We start from the raw sequence: 23,654 nt of genomic DNA, 5'->3' as shown, positions 1-23,654 counted from the left end.
TCACGTGGGGGAGCCGAGTGACTGTCGGGGCCCAGAGGTCTGCTCTGGCCGTAGCCGGCACAACAAAGGCCACCTGCTGGGGCCCACCTCTTGCCTGAGGCTGGAGTGGGTGTGACTCCAGGCTGGTCACCCCAGTGCTCGTCTCTCTGGGACCTTGGTTCCCTCATCTCTGCCCTTCCTGCTCCCCCCACCCCCACCCCTCGGAGCAGCAGCAGCACCCAGACACCTCCCGACCCTGGTCCCGTTCACCTCACTGGCCAGAACCAGGCCTCCCTCTTGCCCTCCCCCCAGCTCTGGCACCCGGGAGCCCGGGACCTGTGAGCATTTGTGTTGGACCCATTCTTGGCCTCTGCAGAGCCAGGTCAGAGGTCACCCACAATCCGGGGCTACTGTCACTCGGCCAGCGAGCCTGGCGTGTGACAGGCTGGGGCCCCACTGGGTCTGTTCCCCACAGACGCCGCTTCTGGGAGGCTCAGAGGCCGAGCTGCTGCCCCGGCTCCTGAGGTCCGTCTCCACGCAGAGACGCTGTGCTCCCGTGACGTCAGCTCCTCGGCATCCAGGCCATGTTTTAGTCGGTGCCTCAGCTGCCGGCTCCAGCTTCCCCGGGGAGCCGGGTACCACCCGGGCCTGGAGACATGAGGAGGCAGGGATGTGAGAGGCGGGGGTCGGGCCGGCCAGCCTTCCTTTAAATATCCATCTGCCCTGGTGTGTGAACCCCTCCGCCTATTGTCAGGGCCCACGGGGAGCAGAGGGCAGCGTCCGCGCGTTCACGGAAGGAGGATGCCTTCTTTCACGCCCACCGCTCCGTAGAGCATAAAGAATCTGCCGAGGAGGCAGGAGAAGAAAGCCCGGTGAGTAACGTGCATCGCCCGGCGGCGTGCAGGCAGCGGTTGTGTCCGGACGCAGCCTCCCCGCTGCATGGATGCTCCAGACATGGGCGCGCTGGTGCTGCTGGCCCGGGCAGGGATGTGGCTGCTGCAGCTCCAAGCTGAGCCGCGGGGGGAGCAGCACTGTGGGGTGACAGGTTTTAGAAAAACAAGCCCCAGGAGAGCCTGCCCAGCGAGGGATGCGGCTGATGCGGGGGCGGGGGAGGAAAGGTGCCCCTGAGATGGACGGTGTGTGCCCGAGGCCTGGCGGCTGGTTGGCTCCGGAGCAGCCTCGTTTTCATCCAACACCCTCGCCCGGGGGCCCTGCTCACTCGCTTCTGGGAGTCCTGCTGCTGGGCTCCTCCATGGAGGGCCTGGGCGCAAGTGTGCATGTGCGTTGCCTGCTCTGCGCTCCGCGTCGCTGCCGCCCGAGTGTGGGCAGCTACCGAGATGGGGCCGCCCAGGCTGGCCGTGGCCGGCACCTGTTTCCCCGCCCTGAGCCCTGTCCACAGAGTAGCTGCGCTCCCGCGGCCCTGGCAGTCCCGTGGACAGCGGGTCGTGTCAGTGTGGCTCTTCCACCCGGCCCTGGGCTGTTGGCAGCGAGTGCGGCTGGGTCTCGGCTTCTTCGTCCTGACATGGTGGGAGGTACACGCGGATGCTGGGTCTGCGAGTCGCTGGTGGGGACAGGGGGATGTGGGTGCTCCTCTGACGTCCATTTTGCAAGATGTTTTTGCAAAAAACAAAAGAAGCAGGAGGCAGCCCCCCACTAGGCCGGCGGGGAGCAGGTCCCCCCATGTGGACAGTGCTGGGGTGACAGGAGGCTGTTCAGGCAGGGCCGCCCCTCCCCCAGAAGCAGGACCCTTGAAATCTGGCCGCTCTGCAGCCAGTCCAGGGTGTGGGGGTGACTCGGATAAATCATAGAATTTGGGATGCACTGGAGGGGTGCATGGCAGGGGAGATGGAGCGGGAGTTGCTCGCATGTGTGTGGCCACGGAGCAGAAATTAGCTGTGTCATAGTTTCTCTGGGCCGTCTCGGCCTGTTCCCATTCATGATCACGCGCCGCCTGTGCAGGGCTGGTGGGACCCTTGGTACAGGCAGGCTGCCCGGGGGCTCAGGACGTGGCCTTGGGGCCCAATGCCTCGGCTGGGTCTAGTCAAAGCCATGAATGGGGGACCGGTTGGAAGAGTGAGCCCGCCAGAACCGCAGCCATCCTGTCTGCGTTGGCACTGCCAGGTGGGGTTGTAGTGGGGCCCACCTGTATCCGTGTCCTGGTCCCATCTGTGTGGCTTTCTCACTCCTGTCTCCACTGCGTCAGCCACCGATAGACCGCCTTCACAGAGTTGAGAGCCGCTGACACTTACGTAAGGAGCGTGAGCTGTGTAACCTACCTGACTTTACCTCCAGGCTGCCTGCTGTTCAGTCGGTCACACGGAGCAGCGAGGAGCCCTCCTGGGCAGATGCCACCCTCAGGCCCCCTCCCTGGGCGCTGGCCTGGGGCCCCACAGAGACAGCCTGCTTCAGAAGATCCCCATCTTCCTGTCTTGTCCCTTTTCACATTTGTGCAGTGAGTTTGGGGGATGTGTCTATGCCCTAGAATGAAGCGGGGCCCACGGCAGTCCGTCCGTTGTGAGGTCTGTCCTTCTCAGTGCTCCAGCTGGCAGGTGCCTGGCTCAGGCCCCAAGCCCCACTGAGCATCCTAAGGCCCGGGGGCACCTGTCTCCTGCTGCTGTGGGGCGGCCCAGGGTGAGGGGACTGTCCTAAGTGCTGCCCTTGGAGCCAAGGCCTGGTGACGCCAGTCCTTGGAGGACAGACCCTCCTTCCAGGTGTCATGTCACTGTGTCTACAGCCAAGAACAGAGATCAGTTCCTTTCTGTATTTCCTTGCCTAGATCTTGGGAATGGCACGTTTGGGGTGAGGGACCAGTAGGTCTGGCCCCCCCCCCCCTTAGTAGACGCCTCGTGCTGCTGGGCCTCTGCTTCTGGGGGGCAAGTAGCACTTGGGGCCACAGCTCCAGAAGGGTCAGATGTGTGTTTCATGCTGGGGTGGGGGTGGGGCCCCAGGCAGGCTTTCTGACCATAAAAGCTGGCTGTTCTGTGCAAAGGGCAGGAACAGCTTTGTCTAAGATCAGCCACCTGAACCGGCAACTCATCCAGCTTTCGAGTTGTTTTGGTCCCCAAATCATGGCTGTTATCTTTCACTCAGGAGGTGGCACTGCAGAATCCCCGCCATGCATGTGGACGTGGCGGTTTATTTTTAGGATCATCCTAAAATGTGGAGTAGGCCACCTTGTTCATTCTGCCTGGGCCCAGTCGGGTTCCACACCCCCTCATCCCTAGCCCCAGTTGCTGAACCACGAGCCTGCAAGTCTCCGTTTCCTCCAAGAGGCCCCCGATCAGGAGGGGTGAGGATCCAGGTTGACGACTAACCAGCCTTCTTGGAGATTATCTCAGAGGCTGTGATCTGATGGCCATGGAGGCTGCTTCATTTTCATTTTACTCCATGATGGTTTATGGGGTGAACAAGAGATTGTGCACGGGATGCTGGGGCTGGGGGGACCCTGAATTTGTGTTTTACTGTTTAATTTGGTAGTTATGTGTGTGGTCTTTTTAAAGGTTGCTCTTTTTCATGTGCTTTCTCCGGGAAGTTGAAGAGTTGATTTGCAGCAGCAAGGAGTGTCTCTGTGTGTGGGCACCCTGAGGGGAACTGCAGTCAGCACCCCAGGGCTGCCCTGGTCACCTGCCCCATGGCCCTCCTGCCCTGTGCCTTGGTTTCTTTTTCTTTGACATGGGATTGTCAGGAGGCTGGAACGAGGTCATGTCAAACAGGGTGGACATCTCGTCCTGGTCGGGATGTGCTCGTGTGTACGGTTTGTGTGATGTATTGTTTTCACATCTTGAATTTAAATTTGAGTTTTATGTATTTCTGTTTTAAGGTGCTGAATAGTCCATGTGGCTTAAAGAGAGAAAACTGGTATCACTGCCTCTCCCCCACCCTTGGCACATGTTTCTGCATTTCTGAATCTTGCATTTCCGTCAGAGGTGTTTCTTGTTCTGTCATGTCTCTGGACGCGGCAGTGCAGCACTCCTTCCCTCTGCCCCCAGTGGGATTGTTTAGTCACTGACTGTTTATGTCTACGTGACATAAACATTCACGTAGATCGTTCATGGGGCTTCCCTGGTGGCTCAGTGGTAAAGAATTTGCCTGCCAATGCAGGAGATACAGGTTCAGTCCCTGGGTCAGGAAGATCCCCTGCAGACGGATTTGGAAACCCACTCCGGAATTCTTGCCTGGGAAATCCCAGTGACAGAGGAGCCTGGCAGGCTACAGTCCGTGGCATTGCAAAAGAGATAGACATAATTTAGTGACTAAACATAATTCAGTGACTAAACAACAACTTAATGCACAAGTAAATGTTTAAGAGCCACCAGCGTCATATTTCCTGTCTTGCACAGCTTGTAGTTTCTCTTGCTGTTGATACTTGTCTTGATTTTCTTCCTTAGAATTTTCTAGAAGTCCTGCCTGAAATATTCCCACAATCTTCTCAGTACATGGGCAACACTCCTGGGCACCCCCAGGCCCCACACAGCATACCCAGGACCTCTCTTTGCTTTCATCCCTGGATCTCCCACTGCTCTGCTTTATCTGCCTCTTTCATCCCTGGTCCATCCTCCATCCTGTGATTTGGGAAAATGACCTGACCTTTCTGGGCCTTGCCCCCTGTCCTCTTTCTTGGCCTGGTCTCCGGTTAAGATGTTCTCCAGATACGTTCTGAGAAAGGGGTCTGGAGGGAAAGGAGAGTAAGTCTTTTGATACCTGGAGTGGATGTGCGTTTACCTGAGTAGAACACTTGGTGATAGTTTAGCTGGGTATAGAAGCCTATGTTAGAATCACCCCCATTGGCACATTGAAGGGACTGACCATGGCCCACTGGTTTCTGGTCTGATCATGAAGTCAGAGGCCAGTTTGATTGTTGTGGGATCTTTTTTCTGCTGAAGGTTTCTAGGATCTTTCGTTTCCTATATCCTCAAGTTTCATGACAACGTGACTCGATGAGAGGTGCTTTGTTTCCTGTGCTGGAACTTTCAGCATGGACGCGCCAGGCATTCCTGGTGGGACCCTTCTGTTCAGTTATTCCTTTGACGGTTCACTCCCCTCTGGTACCCTTTTCTAGAATGCCCACCAGTGGTTTGTTGGAACTCTTGGACTGGTTCTATGATTTTCTGTTTTCCACTTCTGTTTTATTTTCTAGGTGATACCTTTAATTTTTCTCATCCAAACCATCTATTAAGTGTGTTGTCTTATCCTTATTTTTTAAGAGTTCTGTTTTGTTCTCTGAAGGTTCATTCCTGGAATAGACTGTTCTGCCCTTGTTTCAGAGCTGGATGATCGTAGTGTTGCTTTGAGGTTATTAATTGTGGCGAGAGGCGCCGTAATACACAGTGAGTCACTGAGCACTTTGATGGCTTTAAGGCTTCACACACATGAACGCTTTAGTCCTCACGATCCTCTCTGGGCACCTGCTGCTGTTGTCTGTGTTCTGTGGAGAGAATGCCACCCACAGCACAGAGAGGTCAGATCATTTTCCCAAATCACACAGCTGTGCCTGGCAGAGCTGGGATTCATCTTCCGCAGGCTGGGTCCAAGTCTAGGCTCTCTGCTGAGAGTTTGGCTCCCACTCAGACCCTCTTAAATGGAGTGTGATTGTGAGCTCAAGTCCCCACTACTTCGAGGACCTAGTTCGTGAATGAGACACTGGCACCCATAGCCAGTGGGAGCAGAGGGGGGTGGGTGAAAGAGGAGCTGGTGTCTTCATTCTAAACATGTTCTTCATCCCTTCCCATGGTTCCATGTCCACCTAGGTTCTTTTTCGCAGCTTATTTTGCCGGGAGGTTTCCATCGGCCCCTGTGACCCACGATCACCAGCCCATAAGGATGGCCAGTTTGGTATCCCCACTGGGCTACTCCCAGGAGGCTGGGGTCTCATACTGTGTGACCAGGCTGCCACCATCCCCCTGGGTCAGGCCCTCATTCCATCTGCTGCCCAGGTGAGGATGGGGGTCTTCTCCTTAGAGTCTAGGAGTCTCCGAGTCAGGCCTCAGGGGCTCCTCCCTGTCTCGTCTCCTGTGACCACAGTTGGGGGGCTGCCTTCCGGGGTTCCACATGGTGTCATCACCCACCTCCTCTTTGCTGTGATGGGTTTATCGGTGTTTCTTTTCCTTTGACTGTGGTCTTGGAGGGAACATAGTAAGTGACTGTGTTCCTGCTGCTGTTTGCCTGGACACCTTCTATTAATAGATGATTAAAACTGTGCAGAAGAACCTTGGCTGGTCAGGCCATCATGGGTGAACGTGGGTGGGTGTGGATGTTGGGAATCAGTGCGTCCTAGGGCCCAAGTGCCCGTGGGACAAGGACTGGTGCTGCCAGAGGGGTGAGGGTGAGCAGGGGAGCCCCAGCGGCTGGGGACAGCAGAGCTGGCGCACTGTGGCTCTTCCCAGCCCAGCTCTGTGTGTGGGTTGATAGACACCATGTTTCAGAGCAGGCTTGGGTTTAGGGCAGGTCGGGGTGGTCCCGCAGCACCACCAGTGTGTGTGCCAGTCATGGCCGCTGATCCCGTGTTGGCCCGTTTCCATGGGCTCCTGTCCCACCTCACCCGGTGTCCTCATTTCCCACCCAGGCCCCCATGTGACGTCAGTCGTCATGTGTGCTTGGGCTCCTCTGGCTGCGACAGGCCCCAGACCCCCTTGTTTCTGTGACCTTGGCCTGTGAAGGAGGTCTGGCCAGATGTCTGTCAGGTGCCCTGCTGCTGGGCTTTGTCTGATGTTTTTCTCATGCTTAGACTGGGGCAGGGCCTCCAGAGGAACCGCAGGACCACCACCCTGCTCAGCACATTGCACCAGGCCCTGCTGTCTCGCCTGTGCTCACGGCACCAGGTGACGTGGCCTTGCACCCCTGGCTGAGGTGTCTCTGCCAGGGGTCCCCTTGTAGAGCCCCTCTTTCCCCTTCTCACCCTGTTTTCTGAGGAAGGTAGCCAGCCCAGCCCACCTTGAGGGGAGGGGGTATCCACGTGGATTATCTGGACTTTTCTACTCAAGGTGTTTGATGTCACGCCATTTCCTTCTTTATGTTGGTCTGGACTCTCAGATGGTAATTTCATGCTCCTATTTTGTTTCTTGTCCACATTATTCCAACTTTGGCCACTGGGAGCTTGTGATGGGCCTGGGGAGCAAAAGGGCCAGACCCTGGCCAGTAGGGTGATGCTGGGTGCTCAGTGGTGGGTGGTAGGCCTGGAGCCCCCATGGTGGGGCAAGGCAGAGGGCTCTCCGACCCCCACAGACAGGGACACAGACTTCCCTTCAGTCCCATCATCCGGGAGAGGTGGCCAGGGCTAGAGGGTGTGGAGGGCAGCACAGCTACGGCTGTGGACACGGGATTTTCCCAGGGAGCACGGTCAGTTCTCTGCCACCCGTCCTCCTGTTAAGTGGTGGTGGTGACAGGCTGATCTGGCCGTCACAACTCCAGGCGAGTCCCCAGGTCAGACGCTGCAGTGCTGCCCCAGGAGAGCCCAGGCATATTCTGGCTGCTCTCCTGACCGACCTGAGCCGGAGTGGCTGCATGTGGCTCCCTTCAACCCTGGCTGCCTCCCCCACCTCCATCTCTGGTGTTGTCTGGGGAGGGAACCCTGAGTGGGTGGGGAGCTGGGGCTGCCGAGCAGTCATCCAGGATCAACCAGGCAGGGGCACCTTTCCACTGGTGCCGTGTGTCCCTTGGCTGGTGTGAGGTGAGTTTGCAGGAGACTCGGGGTAGCTGACTAAGCATCAGTGACTGTTTTGCCCTGGAGGCGGCTGAGCACTTGGAACGTGTAAGCTTGCTCTCCCATGTCGCTCCTGCCCATTTCCCTGGTGCAAATGCTGCTGCTGCAGCCGACCTGGAGCTGCCCGGTGACCTGACTGCAGGCAAGAGATGCACAGTCATCAGAGAAGGTCAGAGGGCGACTCGGACACCGGGTCTCAGCTGGTTGATCCCCACAGCTCAGAAATGCCACTTCCCCAGGCTGCCCCCTTCAGAGCCGTACCCATTGCTATTCAAAGTCGATGGGCGAGCCTAGTGGTGGGTGGCTCCCTGGAGCAGCCCTGAGGACGTGGGCAGGGGCAGAGCGGCTGCACGGTGACAGGACTGATTGAAGCCGTGGTGAGGGTTGTCACACTGCAGAGACCAGCTTTAAACACCCCGTTCCCAGGTTTGCGTTCCACGTGTTGCTCTCCTGAAAGCACTGAGTCTCAGAACAGACCGTGTGGACCACGTACTCCTCCTCCTCTTGCCACACTGTGCTGTTTATCACACTTTTTCCAAATCCTTTGTTGTCTGGAGCAGCCTTTCCAAGCCGGTGCCACCCACTCCGTGGTCCTGCTTCTAGCACTGGTGTCCCAGGTCCATGGAATGAGGGGAGGTCTGGGATGGAGGCTGAGGGTGTGTGTCTGCTGCACGTGGTGTGGGCCTCTGTGGGAGGGTTGTTGTTGTTGGGGCACTCATGTAGCCAGTTTCTCTTGCCGTCACTCCCTTTCCTGGTGGTGGTGTTGTTTAGTGGCTCAGTGTGTTCTACTCTTTCGCAAGCCCATGGACTGTATAGCTCCCAGGCTCCTCTGTTCATGGGATTTCCCGGGCAAGAATACTGGAGTGGGTTGCCATTTCCTCCTCCAGGGATCTTTCCTGACCCAGGGATCGAACCCGTGTCTCCTGCATTGACAGGCAGATTTTTTATTGCATTGTATCCATGTGGACTGGGATTTTTCTGAATCGTGAGTTTATTAAAATTCATTTTTATCATTCCTTTTGAGGCTCCAATTTGCTGCATTTGGCTGGCAGGGCCTGCAGAAGCGGTTTCTGCCAATGTGGGGCACGTTCCCCCAGCATTTAAGGGGGTCCCCACTTTCTGGCACAGTTGCTTCTGGGACTAGCAGGCACGGTCCTTGTCCAGCCTGGAGCTGCTCCGGGGACCTGGCCTCCTTGGGGTGGAGGGGACTTTTGGAGGCAGGTCTGGGCTCTGTGTGCCCCTCACACCCAGGAGTGGGGCCTAGGCTTATGCTCTGACCCTCGAGCTCCCACCTGGACTGGAGCTGCCCTGGCTCCAGACACCTGCCTCAGGCCTCCTGGGCTCCTCAGCCCCAGTCCACTGCATCAGGACACGTGTGCCCTGCCTACGTGCCAACATGCCTCCCTTGCAGCCTTGGTCCTTGGACTCTGCTACCCTGACATGGGTTCAGTTCAAGTGTGGCTCCTGGGGGGTCACCTGGGCCCCATGGCCCCCTGGGTGTTGTCAATGCAATGGTCAGCTGGGTTTATTTCTTTCTGTCTGCACTCACTTTTAGGGTATGTCCCCATCTTTGTTTGTTTATTGAGGAATTCTGTGATATTACATGAATTGAATCAAAAATAAAAACTCTGCACAAAGATTCCTAATCATGTACCTTCAGCCCATGTGCAGCCAATTTCATTCATCTTTTGTGCTTATTCTTCCTGTGTTTCTTTTTGGAAAAATAGGGGTGTGTGTGTGTGTGTGTCTTGTGATGGTGGTGGTTTAGTCACTAAGTCGTGTCTGACTCTTTAGACCCCATGGACTGTAGCCCTCCAGGCTCCTCTGTCCATGGGATTCTCCAGGCAGGAATCCTGGGGTGGGTTGCCTTTTCCTTCTCCAGGAGGAAATGTGTGTTTTGTTCACCCTTTTCTGCTGCATGAAGAGTAGCCTGGTACATGTGCATGTGTTTGCTTGTACTTTCTGCACTTGTCTGCTTTTACACATGTATGTGCATTTGTATTTAGTATGAGAAGTAAAGCTAAATGATAACTTTTAAAATACAAACAGCATTCCAAAATCTTGAAAAATCACCTTAATTACACTCATCATTAAATATCTGCTTGGCATGATCCTATAATACATTTCTTTAATTTTCTTCTCAAATGACAGTTTTGCAATGTTTCCTGTAGAGAAACCTCAAAGATAATTACCTCAGTCTTTCCCATTGTATATGGTTTCCCTTGTGGCTCAGACAGTAAAGAATCCGCCTACAATGCGGGAGACCCTGCTCCGATTACTGGGTCAGAAGATCCACTGGAGAAGGGATTGACCCACTCCAGTATTCTTGGGCTTCCCTGGTGGCTCAGACGGTGGAAGAATCTGCCTGCAGTGTGGGAAACCTGGGTTCCATCCCTGGGTTGGGGAGACCTGGAGGAGGGCCTGGCAAGCTACAGTCCGTGGGGTCACAAAGAGACACGACTTTCACTTTCCTGTTGTATAGTTGACAAAAGTTTACTTTGGGGCCATTTAGAAAAAAATTTTTTTTCACCCCCACAAACTACTATTGGAGGGCCTTCCCTGGTGTCCAGTGGCTAAGACTCCACACTCCCAATTCAGGGGGCCTGGGTTCAATCCCTGGTCAGGGAACTAGATCCCACATAAGGAAGAGTTTGCATGCTGGAGCTAAAAGACCAAAAAGAACCCATAAACAAAAAGTTATTATTGGAAATGTCACATCTATTTTTAGGATTATTTTCTAATTTTGGAAAAACCTCAGTTTCTTTCATTTTTGACTTGTAAGACTTCATAATATTTCAAATTTTCTCATGCAGTGACTCATCTTAAATATTCTTTGAGATGATAATCATGCATTTACCATTTTGCTGTCCAGGTCCTCATAGATGCACACTGCATGAATTTTGTGTTACCTTCATTCACATTGCAGTTTTTAGAGATGCTTGCAGTGTGTGACTTGACTCAGTATTTCTGTAAGTGTGTGAAGCACAGTGAGTCACACAGAAGCACCAGCAGCCCCTGGCCCTGCTGGAGGCTGGTGCCCTCAAACAAAGTGATGCTGCGTCAGAGCTGGGATGGAGGTGCCGGTCTCTGTCCTGCAGAGCAGCTGGGACCAGCCAACTCCGGAGCATCCATGACCCTCCACGGCCCCCTCGTCCCTCATACATCTTCTTCAGTCAGCCATCGCCGCTTAACACAGGACATAAAAATCACTGTCTCAACCCTGCTTAGGATTCTCTTTTAAAATTAAGGTTTTATTTTCTAGGACAAGTTTAGATTCGCAGCAAAATTGAAAGAAAGATACAGAGAGTTCCCACACATGTCCCACCACACACACAACCTGCCCATTATCGACACCCCCGCCAGAGGGTACCTTGTTACGTCTCCCAGATCCCACAGTTTACGCTGGGGGTCCCTCTCGGTGTTATGCGTTCCGTGTGTTTGGACAAATGTACAGTGATGTGCACCCACCACTGTTGCATCACACACAGCATTTCACTGCCCTGAAAGCCTTCTGTGCTCCCCCTGGTCACCCCGCCCACGGCAGCTACTCATCTTTTACCGTCTCCAGCATTTTGCCTTTTCCAGATTGTTTTATGTTGGAATTATACAGTATGTAGCCTTTTCAGATTGGCATCTTTCACTTAAGTCATATGCATTTAAGTTTCCTCCATGTCTTTTCATGACTTGATGGCTCATTTCCTTTTTAAAAAAAATTTATTTTTATTTTTGGCTGCCCTGGGTCTTCGCTGCTGCACGTGGGCCTTCTCTCGTCGCGGCAAGCGGGGGCTGCTCTCTAATCGTGGTGCACTGGCTTCTCTGTGTTGTGGAGCATGGGCTTAGTAGTTGCCACTGTCAGACTCGAGAGCACAGACTCAGCAGCTGTGGTGCACCGGCTTAGGTGCTCTGTGGCATGTGGGATCTTCCCGGACCAGGGCTTGAACCAACATCTCCTGCATTGGCAGGTGGATTCTTTACTACTACACCACCAGGGAAACCTGGCTCATTTCTTTTTAGCTGGGTAATATTTCCATTGTCTGGCTAGAACAGTTTATTTGTCCATCACCCACTGAAAGGTACCTTCATTGCTTCCGAGTTTTGACGGATATGAATAAAGCTGTTGTAAACATCTATGGGCACGTTTTTGTACAGACATGGTCTTCAGCTCCTTTGGGTAAACACCAAGGAGTGTGGCTGCTGGCTTGTCTGGTAAGACTGTGTGTAGTTTCATAAGAAAACTCTGAACTGTGTCCCCAAGTGGCTGCACCATCTGCATCCCCATCAGTGGCCACCGAAGAGTTTCTGTTGCTCCAGTCCTCACCAGCATTTGGTGCCGTTGTGTTCTGGGTTTTGGTCGTTCTAACAGGGCATCCTAACCACTTTTAATGTGTGGTTCAGGGGTGTTAACCATATTCCCATGTTGTACAGCAGAGCCTGAGAATTCTTTCATCTTCTCATCTGCTTTTAAACAGAGTTCTGTGAGAAACAGAATAAAAGACAGGTTTGCTGCCTCATAGCTTAGAGTCATGGTGTTGTCACAGGCTGACCGTGCCCACAGCGGGGCAGAGCCCTGCTGACCGTGCCCACAGCTGGGCAGAGCCCTGCCTCCCAGAGAGCAGTGGTGGTAGTACCGTTGACAGGGAACTGAGATGCCAGGTGGTCCTTGCACTTACGAGCCACTGGTAAGACCTTGCTCAAAAGCATTTTAATGATTCCCTTATTCTCGCATAATATGGGGTTTTTGGAGGGGAGGGGACATTTTTTTGGTCTTATCTCATCATCCAGAAATTCTTATTGTTGTTAGCACAGGGCTGTGATAAGGTATCTGAGCAATGTGTGTGTTGTCATCAAGAAGACTTGTGGGAAGAATAAATTAATAAGCCGAGGTGGTTTTTCTTCTGAAGCCGGCATTTAGGGGGTTAGGGTACCATCTTTCTGCCCCTGTGTGTGGAGAAGTGACCCCCCAAGGAAGGATGTGTGTCCTAATGGGGCAGGCACGTCCCATCCGGCTGGCCTCCAGGGAGCTCGTGCCCCCAGGGAGCTCGTGCCTGGTGTGGAGGCCCTGGGGGCAGCAGTGGAGGCAGTGTCCAGGCAGCCATGGGGGGAGCCCTGGCTTCGAGGTGGGGCTGCAGGTGGGCTGTGGGGACGGCACAAGGGGCTGGCTGCCTGGTGACTGGCACGTGTTGGCAGCCTGGACACGTGGCCTGAAGGCATCCTTTGTTCTGCTGAGGCAGAGCCATGGCTGAATAGCGGCTTTCTCTGCGCCCTCCATTTCTCTGTGGCCTTTACTACCTCCATCCTGCTCTTTCCCTCTCATGTGACCTGAGGACAGTCACAGCCTCTCCAGGTCTACCTGGCCCAGGCTCCGCCCCCTTACCTGATGACCCTGCCCCTGCAGCCTGACAGAGCCTGTAAATGGGCTCTCCCTGGGCTGACTCCCCATGACCCCCAATCTCCATCTCGCCAGAGTCGGGGGCCCTCTCTGCCCCAGCCCCCACCTCCCTCTGCAAAGGCAGCTGTGTTGGGGTGGGGGGCAGGCCCTCCACCCTTGTCTCTCTCCCCATCACCTTCCACCCCATCTCCCTCCCCACCACTTCCCATCCCTGTCTCCTTCCCGCCCCTCTTCATCCCCACCCCCACCTCCCCCATCTCCCCATCTGCTCCCAGCCCTGTATCCCTCCCTACCTCTTCCATACTGTCCTTCTCTCCATGAAGACCACCCCCCCACAGCCTTTCCTCTCCCCCCAGTACACAGGACTCTTGTGCTGGAGGTTGGAGTTGGCCTGCTTTGATCTCAGGTGCAGTCTCCATGGGCATTTATCAGATGGGCTTCTGTGAAGATGTCCCCTCCTTAACACCAAAGGTCCCCCAACCCCAGGACTGGTCAGCAATGGGCTGCACATGCTGCCCGCTGCCCGGGAGGACTGGCAGCCCTGCTATGTGGGTCAGCCTGCCAGGGCCTCAAGCCAGCCAGGGCTGGATCATGTGTGCCGCTCCCTGAAGCTTCCGCCACCGCAGCATCTTCACTCGCCATCTTGGGGGGAACAATGGTGACCAGGAGTGGACAAAAAGGCCAAATCAGACAGACAGGACTTTCCAGTTTGTATTTAGACAGCATTTCTGGTTGAAACCACAAGCACATGTTGACTGCAGAAAATCTGAAACAGGCAATAAAACAGAAAGGAAAAATTTTAATTGCCCTTTCCGGAGCTACCCAGTGAGTGGATCCTTTTAAATTCTAATCTAGTCTCACGTGCTTACTAATGTTATGGTGCTGTGGAGGCATCACGTTAGTTAAAATTCCTCCCCATCTTCAGCTTGGCTGCAGGCGGGTAGCAGCTGCTAGTGGCCCCGGGGGCGGCAGGGTTCCCAGGGCTGCGCTGTGTCAGCCCCTCTGGTCGACTCGTCATTGCCTTGGCGCAGAATCCCAGACCAGCAATCACTCTGGCCAGGAACATCAATGTATTTTAATCATTTAGAATCATTTTATAAAGCCACCAGTCATTCGGATCAGGGGCCACCCTGTGACCTCATTCTAACTTCAGACATCTGCAGCGACCCTATTTCCAAATGAGGGCACGGTCTGAGGTACCGGGGGTCAGGACTTAGCATTTGGGTTTGGGGGAATGCAATTTGGCCAGAATGGGACCTGCAGAAATTGAATCCTGGGGTCCGCACAAGTTCACAGCCTGGCAGGTCTGCAATCCTTGTGGTCAGCTGTCCTTGGCGTCCTCTCCCAATTGGGAACAAGAAAAATGCCTGAGGATTTATAGTGAATGGTGTGTGACTGACCACAGAGGACCCTGCTAACCAGGACCCCAAGCCCAGTGTCCCCACAGGGTCCATCACACCACCTGGAGGACGTGGTGAGGCTCTGACGTCCTACTCTGCAGCTGCCCCTTCCTGGACAGGAGGGTCCGGTCACTGGGGAGTCCTGAGCTCATGTGGTCGTGAAGAAACCTCTGACACTTCTCCAGAGAGGCCATCACACACGTAGGAATGAAGGGTTGCGCCTCGTTTCCTGTGTCCAGCATGCGGTTTGCTCTTCAGATCTCACGTGGCTGAAGTGTCAGAGAGAGCCTGTCCAGATATTTCCACCATGTTAGTTTAGTTTTCTGTATAATATGCAGAACTTCGTTTTTCTTGACATTGTGATCTAAGCAGATCATTGAATACACTTTGTAAAGACCACTTATGAAGACCAGCCAATGTACATGGACACACTTTAAAAAAAGGGTTAGAAAACTATGGCCAACGCACCAAATCCAGCCCACCTTTGTTTTTTGTTGTTTTAAAAAATGGTGATGAAAATATACTTGATCCCATGATCCATGGCATCCCATCATTTCATGGCAAATAGAAGGGGAAAAAGTGGAAACAGTGACAGACTTTATTTTCTTGGGCTTCAAAATCACTGTGGATGGTGACTGCAGCCATGAAATTAAAAAACACTTGCTCCTTGGAAGAAAAGCTATGACAAACCTAGACAGCATATTAAAAATCAGAGACAGACCTCACTTTGCCGACAAAGGTCCATATGGCCAAAGCTATGATTTTTCCAGTAGTCATGCAGAGATGTGAGAGTTGAACCACATTGAAGGCTGAGTGCTGAAGAATTGATGCTTTCGAAATGTGCTGGAGAAGACTCTGGAGGGTCCCTTGGACTGCACGGAGATCAAAGCAGTCAATCCTAAAGGAAATCAACCCTGACTGTACATTGGAAGGACTGATGCTGAAGCTGAAGCTCCAATACTTTGACCACCTGATGTGAAGAGCTGACTCAGTGGGAAAGACCCTGATGCTGGGAAAGATTGAGGGCAGAAGGAGAAGGGGACGACAGAGGATGAGATGGTTGGATGGCATTAGTGACTGAATGGACATGAGTTTGAGCAAACTCCAGGAGATAGTCAAGGACAGGGGAGCCTGGTATGCCGTGGTCCATGGGGTTGCAAAGAGTCAGACATGACTAAGTGACTGAACAACAAGAAAAAAAATAGGCTTCATATAAAACTTGCCACTTTAGCCGTTTTTAAGTGCACAGGTCAGCAGTTAACGTGTACTCACATAGTTGTGGAGCCATCACTGTGATCGTCTCCAGAACTTTCTCCTCTTCCCAAATTGAAACTCCATCCCGTTAAACACTCCGCACCCCTCCCCTCTGACACCCACCTTCCAGGTCCTTCCGGAAGTGCCATCTTACATTGTTCTTTCACGTCTGCTTGTGTCACTTGGCACCGTGTCCTCGAGGTTCACCCATGTTGCAGTGGGTGTCAGACTCTCCTTTTTATGGCTGAATCATCGTCCATCGTGTGGATGGACCACACTTCACTTATCCATCACCCACCGATGGACACTGGTTTGCTTCTGTCTTTTGGCTGTTGTGAATAACTCTGCTCTGAACATGGGTGTACAAATACATTTTCAGGGCCCTGCTTTCAGTTCTTTTGGGAATATACACACAATTGGAATTGCTGGATCGTAGGATAAGTCCATTTTTAATTCTTTGAGGAACCACCAGACTGTTTTCCGAAGGAGCCACGCTAATTTACATTCCTACCAACAGTGCACAGGCTTCCAGTTTCTTCACTTTCTCATCAACAGTTGGTTTCTGGTCTTGTTTTCTGGGAGCCACCCTATTGGGTGTGAGGTGGTGTCTCATGGTGGTTTTGATTGGCGTTTCCCTAGTGGTCAGTAATGTTGAGCATCTTTTCTCGTTCATCGGCTGCCAGTATGTTGTCTTTGAGAAACATCTGTTCAGGTCCTTTGCCCAGTTTAGAATGGGATTGTGTGCCTGTGTATTTGTCGATTGTCCTGGTCGGTGTATAATGACTGACCCACTGCTGTGCACGTTGGGCTCAGCTTTCTCTACTTGAACCCACTGGTTGGCACGTCAGAGCAAGGTTGTCCAAGGAGCTGACTTCAGGTGGAGAACAGACGGGCATCTGTGATGTCAGTGTGAAGATGGACCAGTTTTCCTTCTCTTTTCGTTCTTCTGATATTTTCCATGTCTCTTACCACCTATTTTTATAGCATAAAAATTCATTACGAAGGAGAAAGGCTCATGTGGAGGAGGGACTCTTGAATCAGAAGGTACTTGGGGGCCCGTGAGTCAGTCAGTCTGTCCCCATGAGAACATCCTTCCCCGTGCTCCTGTGGGGTCTGCCCAGTGGCGGCTACCCTGTCTGTCCAGAACCCCTAGATGCTTGGTCACATCAGCAACACCCCCCCCAACCCCCAGCATGTTTTGCTACATGAAGCGACCCCGTGGGATAACAGAATGAGATGGAATGAGTCCAGGGCTCTGGGCCATCTGTGGGGTGATGGGCACACCTGGTGTTGAGGAAGAAAGCCCTGCACCCGGTGGGCCGCTCCGCTGGGAGGAGGGCAGGCGGCGGGGTCCCACCTCGGGACAGCCCGGGGGAACAGAGCCCAGAGCAGGCGCCTCCCTCCGCTCTGGCCCCCCTGGGAGCACCTGCTGGTGAATGCAGACCACCTTCGCCTTCTCGGCTTTGGGGCCGTGGAGACTCACCAGGGTCCTGTGGATCTGAAGGCCTTGGGTCCATTTAGAACAGAGACTTCGCTGAGCTCCACGGCGACATTCTTGGGAGTGAACAGAACAAGCATAAATTATTCATGGATTTTAGCTGATCTGTTTTTGTACAAAGGGAGCTTTTAAAGTTAATTATTTTTAAGCAGTAGAGGATGGTTTATCTGAGAAAGCTGGAGGCTCGGTTTTCAAGGTGAGCAGATGGCAGTGGGGTGGGGCATGGGGTGGGAGTCTGGGCCCTGTGCTCAGAAAGGAGAGAGGCCCAGATGTCGGGAAGGGTTTGGGGGTGGCTCTGACTTCAGTCCCGGCCAAGACTTTAAACTCAGCTCCACCATCTTAAACCTTGCAGGCCTCTGACGCGCCGGCCCCCAGGGTCAGGGAAGGCCCTGCCGCTCTCCAGGCACTGCCCTGTGGTCCAGGTGTAGGCGCAGCCCCAGTGCACCGGGACGCCCTGTAGCGGGTCTCGGGAAGCAGATCCACAGACATGTTGCAACACCTGCGAGGGTCTCCCGCCAGGAGGGAGGCTGAAGCCAGAGTCTCTGCAATCCCTGCCCAAAAAAGGGAGGAGGCGGGCAGCCCATGGGCTGAGCTGGCAGCTGCTGTTCCTTTGAAAAGTGCTTCCTCCTGGGTTTAGACAGGGGTGGGCGGGTGCAGACACCGTGTGGACGTGATGTGGGCGGGCGTGGGTGCTGTGCAGACAGGTGTGGACACGCTGGACGTGGACGGTGTGGACAGAGGGCCTGCAGCACTTGGTCCCCTCTATTCCGGCGCCTGCTCACACTTGGATGGCCTTGGAGGGGGTGCACCAGGTAACCACAGGTATGGACACAGATGCTTGCATGCGGGCACAGGTAGGGGCCTCAGTGCTAGGTCCAGTCCACACCCCTCATCAGTCTGACCTGGGGGCCACATCTCCTGCCAGACACCCCCTTGTCGCACCTGCTGTGGGTGATTTCCCAGTTTGTCACATCAGAGACTTCCCAGTGACTTCCTGGTTTGTCATGTCGGAGCAGCCACCTTCCAAGAGAGCCCACATGTCCTTCCATTTTGATGCACAGTTTCGGGGTTCTCCTTTGCCATCACCTCTCCACCTCTGGGGGGCAGCCCCCTTCTGTCCCTAGATCCCATCTTTGGCGTGAAATGAAAGAAACCTGGTTCCAGCCTGAACTGCATGTCCCAGGGCCTGTGGCCTCCCTGTGGTCTCTGCATGTGGCCGTGTTCTTACGTGTGCTGTGCTGGCCCACAGCATGGACAGTGGTCACCAAGGGGTGATCAGGTCTTTTCTGAGGCTCCTGCTGCGGCCCTCCCCCAGCCACCCCACCGCAGCCCATCTCCCACCTCCCATATTGGCTGTTTTTGGCCTTGAATTAATTTCTTGTTCCCCAGTCATTTTTCTTAAAGCTCAGTTTCGGTCTCTTTCAGTCTCTTGTCTGTAACAAGCTCTGCCCAGTTTCCCAGGCTCGCTGCTATTCTTGTGGTCTCCCACAAGCCCCTTGGTACTGTTGATGGTGACCAGGAAGGAGCTGCTCCTTCCTTTCTGTGACCCTGGGGCTTCGTCCCTCTGATGGGGCAGGGGTTTCCATGTGTCTGGGACACAGGCTGACCGCCAAGGGGTCAGAGCTCGGGTCTCAGTGTCTGGCAGCTCCTGCTTCCCCCTCTGGTCTTGAGTCTCCTCTGGGCCTCCTCAGAAGGCAGGTGTGGGCACAGGGAATGGAATCACGTGGATTTTGTGAAGCTTGTCTTTTTTTTTTTTTTTGCAGTAGAACCTTTTTTATTCAGAAAAGCAAAAATGTTTTCCAACCACACACAAGAGGGTGTGGGTTGGGGGCAGAGGTGTCTGTCCATCCAGTGTGGGCCCCCCACCCATGTGGTTTTGGCAGCAATAAGGTGTGGGGTAATGGCCCCAAAATAAAAATGGTGTGTGTGGCGGGGAGTGTGGTGGGGAGCAGAGGGGTGCAGAAGCACTGGGGAGTGGTGAGGGGAGGGCTAGACGAGGTCAGTACTGGGAACGCCGCAGGTGAGAGGCCATTTCATAACATTTCTTATTGATCATACCGCTGTGGACACCTTCTTTGCCCATCAGCAGTACTAGTGTCTTGACAGTCATGGTGACAGTGGTAAAAAATATGGAATGCTTCACGAATTTGTGTGTCATTCTCGCGCAGGGGCCATGCTAACCTTCTCTGTACCGGTGAGGCTTGTCTCCAGTGGGCGCTCAAAAGCAGCACTAGTGTGTTAGAGCTGGTGACGTATTTCTGAGCTGTGGGTGACAATTCTGGGGGAAGTGGCTTCCGTGCTGCTCCCTCGGTGTTTCCATGGGAATTAGAAATGGTCCTGGGCTGCAAGTTGGGAGTCAGAAAACGTGGAGGCAGCAAGACCCCAGGTCTACTTCTGACTCCTGGCTTCTCCTCTTGCAGAGCCAGGGGTCCACTCTGGCCTCAGTCTCTGCTGTGTCCTCAGCCCGAGTGTTAGCAGCACATGCATGCACACACACAGACACACATCACACACACTCACACATATATACATACACACATACCACACACAGGCACACACACACACACACGTACACACCACACAAGACACAAATGACACCACACACAGACACATACATACATACACACACGCCACATGCACACACAGAGACACATGCACACAGACATACACACACCCCACATACCACATACACATACATACACACAGAGACACAACACACATACAGAATACATACACATTCAGACACGGACACACACACATACATACACATTACACAGAGACAGATGCACACAGATAGAATCACAGACACCACATAGACACACACGCACACCACACATAGACCCACCACATGCATATACACACCACACACACACATACCCATACACCCAGGAACGGGAATCCCTGCACAGAGGGCTCTGCTGCTGGTGGTGCAGGGAAGCTGTGACTCTCCCTTGTGTTGTGTTTTGCAGTGTTTAGGGAAGAGGACTGTCAGGAAGACTGATCAGCTGATGTCCACGAGTACTTGGTTTGTGTCAGCTGTCACCACAGAGGCAGGTCCTGCTAGCTTGTCACTGAGGGCATCCTTTGATGTCACCACTGATCAGGTCCCCGTGTCCCTGAGGAGGCTTGGGCAGCAACCTGGCTCTGAGCTTTGCCTGCTGTATGCACGTGGGGAAAGGGAGGCTTCAGGGCCTAGCTGGGGAGCAGTGGAGGATCAGCAAGATGCTGTGGATCCACCAGGGGTTGAGGCGGCGAGCAGGGCAGGCTGACTCCGTCTAGGCTTTGCCCTCTGGCCCTCCATTGTTCATGGAGGAGGGTAGGTCTCTCTAGCATTTTGACAGAGGTCCAGAGCCCTGCCTGGTCCTGGGCCCAGCCTTGACCCTTTGGTGTGGCAGGAGCGTGGCACTCTGACCAGCCTTGGCCCCTGGCCCTGGATGGACCCATCTATTCCTGCTGCCTGGTGTGTGGTGGGGGAGCTGTCAGGTGGACACTGTCGGGGTGCAGGGCTGACAGGCTGCACCCCCCCAGGAGCTGGTAGACTTGGATCCCCCTCCCAGGTGTTGGTGGACTTGGACACACACACCCCCGCAGGAGCTGGTGGACTTGGCACCCACCCCCACCCCCACCCCCAGCCCCAGCCCCAGGAGCTGGGAGGAATGCGATTTCACTTCTCAGGATGGTGGGGACACACCCGCAGCCTGTGTGTGAAACACCGTGTGGCCTTCCAGGAGGAGCGGTTGTTCTGGGTCCTGGGGGCCTCTCTTGGGGACCAGGGAGGGATCAGAAACAACTCAGCTGATGAGCATGAGGGAGGGTGGTGAGTCCCTGCTCTCTGCCCCCATGCCTGGGGGCCCTGATGAGAAGGCAGTGCTGCCGCCGCCAGGTTGAGCCCAGGAGCCCTGGCAGCTTCTCCCTGGAATGCAGCCTGCAAGACCCAGGTTTTCAGGCCATTTCTCTAAACTCAGGAGATTCTTTACTTAAACCCGAGAAACATGAATGTGGGGTGCACTAGGTTCCCATGGGTGCTGCGCCCCTGCCTGAAGCCCCCATCATGAGGACAGCAGTGGTCTAAGGAGCTGATTGCCATCTGGGGTTCTCTCAGAGGATGGGCTGGGTGGGTGGCTTGTGATTCTACTTCCAAACAACCCCTCATGCCTGTCCTCGAAGCTGCAGGGTCAGGTTTAAACTTTGGATTTCCCAGTGCCTGGACTCACAGATACATCTAATAAGGCTCCTGCTGCCTTGGACCAGCTCGGCGCCGCCTCTGGGGGTTGGGGGGATCTGTTCTGGGACCAAAGACTCCTCTCCCTCTGCACGCCCCGCCACACCCTCCTTCCCACACAGAACAGCAGGGACACGCCGTCCCCAGGAGTTGCAAGAATGAATTAGGAGATCTATGTGGAATTACAGTGCATGGAGCCCGAGCAGGTGTTTTGCTGATATGAGCCTGGGTTTTCCTCTCTCCCTCCCGCCCTCCCTCCATCCCTTCCTTCCCTCCTCCCTCCCTCCTTTCCCTCCTCCCTCTTTTCCCTCCACCCTCCTTTCCCTCCTCCCTCCTGTCCCTCCACCCTCTTCTCCCTCCTCCCTCCCTCCTTTCCCTCCTCTCTCTCCTCCCTCCACCCTCCCTCCCTCCTTTCCCTCCTCCCACCTTTCCCTCCTCCCTCCTCTCCTTCCTCCCTCCCTCTTTTCCCTCCACCCTCCTCTCCTTCCTCCCTCCCTCCTTTCCCTCCTCCCTCCTCTCCTCCCTCCCTCCTGTCCCTCCTCCCTCCTTCTTCCTTCCTTTCCCTTCTCCTTTCCCACATCTGAGCGGTATGGCCCCAGATTCCAGGCCAGGCAGATACTGAGAGAACCATGATATAGAGGACGTGCTCCTAGTCTCAGCTGGTTAGTGAGCACATGTGCAGAAACAGATAAAGTTGCAGCTTGTAGTGAATGTAAGTGGCACCAAGATGGAAAGGGCTGGTGCTGGGGGCCCAGGAAGGAGGGGTAACACCTGAGGTGAGAACTCGCTGACCTGGCCATGGAAGGGGACCGGCAAGGTTCTTGAGGGGTGGGGAGCGTGGCCCCTCAGAGGAACTGGGAGAACCTGCTGGCAGAACCCCTGGGGAGGCCAGGGAGGGGGCCACACAGGAGTCTCTGGTCACCCCTTAGTCCTGTGTTTTGTGAGCCTGTAAGGTGTTGGTTCAACAGCCCTGAATCCCGGTTATGACCTACTTGCTGTTCCAGTTAAGCTGAAAATCATTTGTCCACATCCAGCTAAATCAAATGACTTGCAAGGAGCAGAGAAGCCTTGAAATGCATTTTTAAAGCAGTGAAAGTGAGACGAGGATTTTTTCTGAGGGAAAATGCAACACTCGAGGGCTCCCCTGGTGGCCCAGTGGGTAAGAGTCCACCTGCCAATGCAGGGGACATGGGGTCGATCCCGGTCCAGGAAGACCCCACACGCCGCAGAGCAGCTAAGCCCATGCCCCACAGCTGCTGAGGCCCACACGCTTTAGAGGCTGTGCTCCGGAACAAGAGAAGCCACTGCAATGAGAAGCCCACAGCTAGAGAGCAGCTCCCGCTCCCACAGCTAGAGAAAGCCTGGGTGCAGCAACCAAGACCCAGCACAGCCAAAAATAAGTAAGTCTGGAAAAAGGAAAAGAGAACACTCGGATTCCGCACCCTGGTGGCAGCGAGCTGTGTGCACCTGCTCTGAACCAGCTGGTTAAAAGCCTGTGTTACTTCTTGTCCCTGCAAAGCATGCAGGTACTCCAGAGTCTTCCCCTCCAGGGTCTTCCCCTTTAGGGTCTTCCCCCCCAACCCCTCCTTCCCGTGATCATGGCCCTGGGGCAGAGGAGGAGCTGGTCTCAGCCCCTTGACCTAACCCTTCACTCCAGGCTTTTCCTCGGTTTTATTTTGCAGTGATAGAGGCTCTCTTGCTAAAATTATTTCAAAATCTGCCACCTGGAAAAACAGACCCATTGTGGGACCATCCACCTGTGGCACCGAGGCTGCAGCTTTTGTGCTGGCATCTCGCTTTTTCACCCTGCTTGCTCCTGTCCCCACCCCCAAGGCCCTGAGCCACCCTTTCCTCCCAGCCCCTACCTGGTCCCCCGAGGGATGTGGTTTGCTCCCAAGGCTCTGTAGATCTGCAGGCTGCACACTGACCGTGGACAACCCCCCAGGGTCGCCATCATGAGGGTTAGCGCCTGTGGTCAAGGATGTCTGTGTGTCATGTTCTGGTAGTTCTCGCAGTATTTCAAGTTCATTATCACTGCGTTAGTTGTGGTGATCTGCGATCTGTGTCATTGTTTCCGGGCCACGAACCACACCCGCTGAACTTCACCTGTCAACGTGCTGTGTTCTGCCTGCCCCACTGATTGGCCGTCCCCCCATCTTCCTCCCTCTCCTTGGGCCTTCCTGTTCCCTGACACAACAATATTGAAATCAGGC

The 23,654-nt window shown here is 54.4% G+C and overlaps 1 protein-coding gene and 1 non-coding gene across 4 annotated transcripts in view; one reads left to right on the top strand and one right to left on the bottom strand.

Moving 5' to 3' along the window:
* Positions 1-23,654, top strand: part of PRKCZ (protein kinase C zeta) — a 100,017-nt gene that overhangs the window by 18,783 nt on the left and 57,580 nt on the right. Inside the window, exon 1 of one of the 3 annotated variants that reach the window (XM_027565156.1) lies at positions 537-851. The exons of 1 other annotated variant lie outside the window; for it this stretch is intronic. Coding sequence is in view for 1 of the 2 variants with exons in the window: in XM_027565154.1 (XP_027420955.1) it covers positions 18,008-18,041 (34 nt within the window). In the remaining variant the exon portion in view is untranslated. Of the gene's footprint in view, positions 1-536; positions 852-17,992; positions 18,042-23,654 lie in introns of those variants that run through there. One more of the 3 variants, XM_027565154.1, reaches the window with a different exon arrangement.
* Positions 19,343-19,448, bottom strand: LOC113907130. The gene has a single exon (XR_003515114.1). It is a non-coding gene; the product is annotated as a U6 spliceosomal RNA (small nuclear RNA).

Source organism: Bos indicus x Bos taurus, chromosome 16 (genome assembly GCF_003369695.1).
Source record: "Bos indicus x Bos taurus breed Angus x Brahman F1 hybrid chromosome 16, Bos_hybrid_MaternalHap_v2.0, whole genome shotgun sequence".
Classification (NCBI taxonomy): Eukaryota; Metazoa; Chordata; class Mammalia; order Artiodactyla; family Bovidae; genus Bos; species Bos indicus x Bos taurus.
Note: the sequence above shows the minus strand (reverse complement) of the source record. Positions and strands in the feature narration are given on the sequence as shown.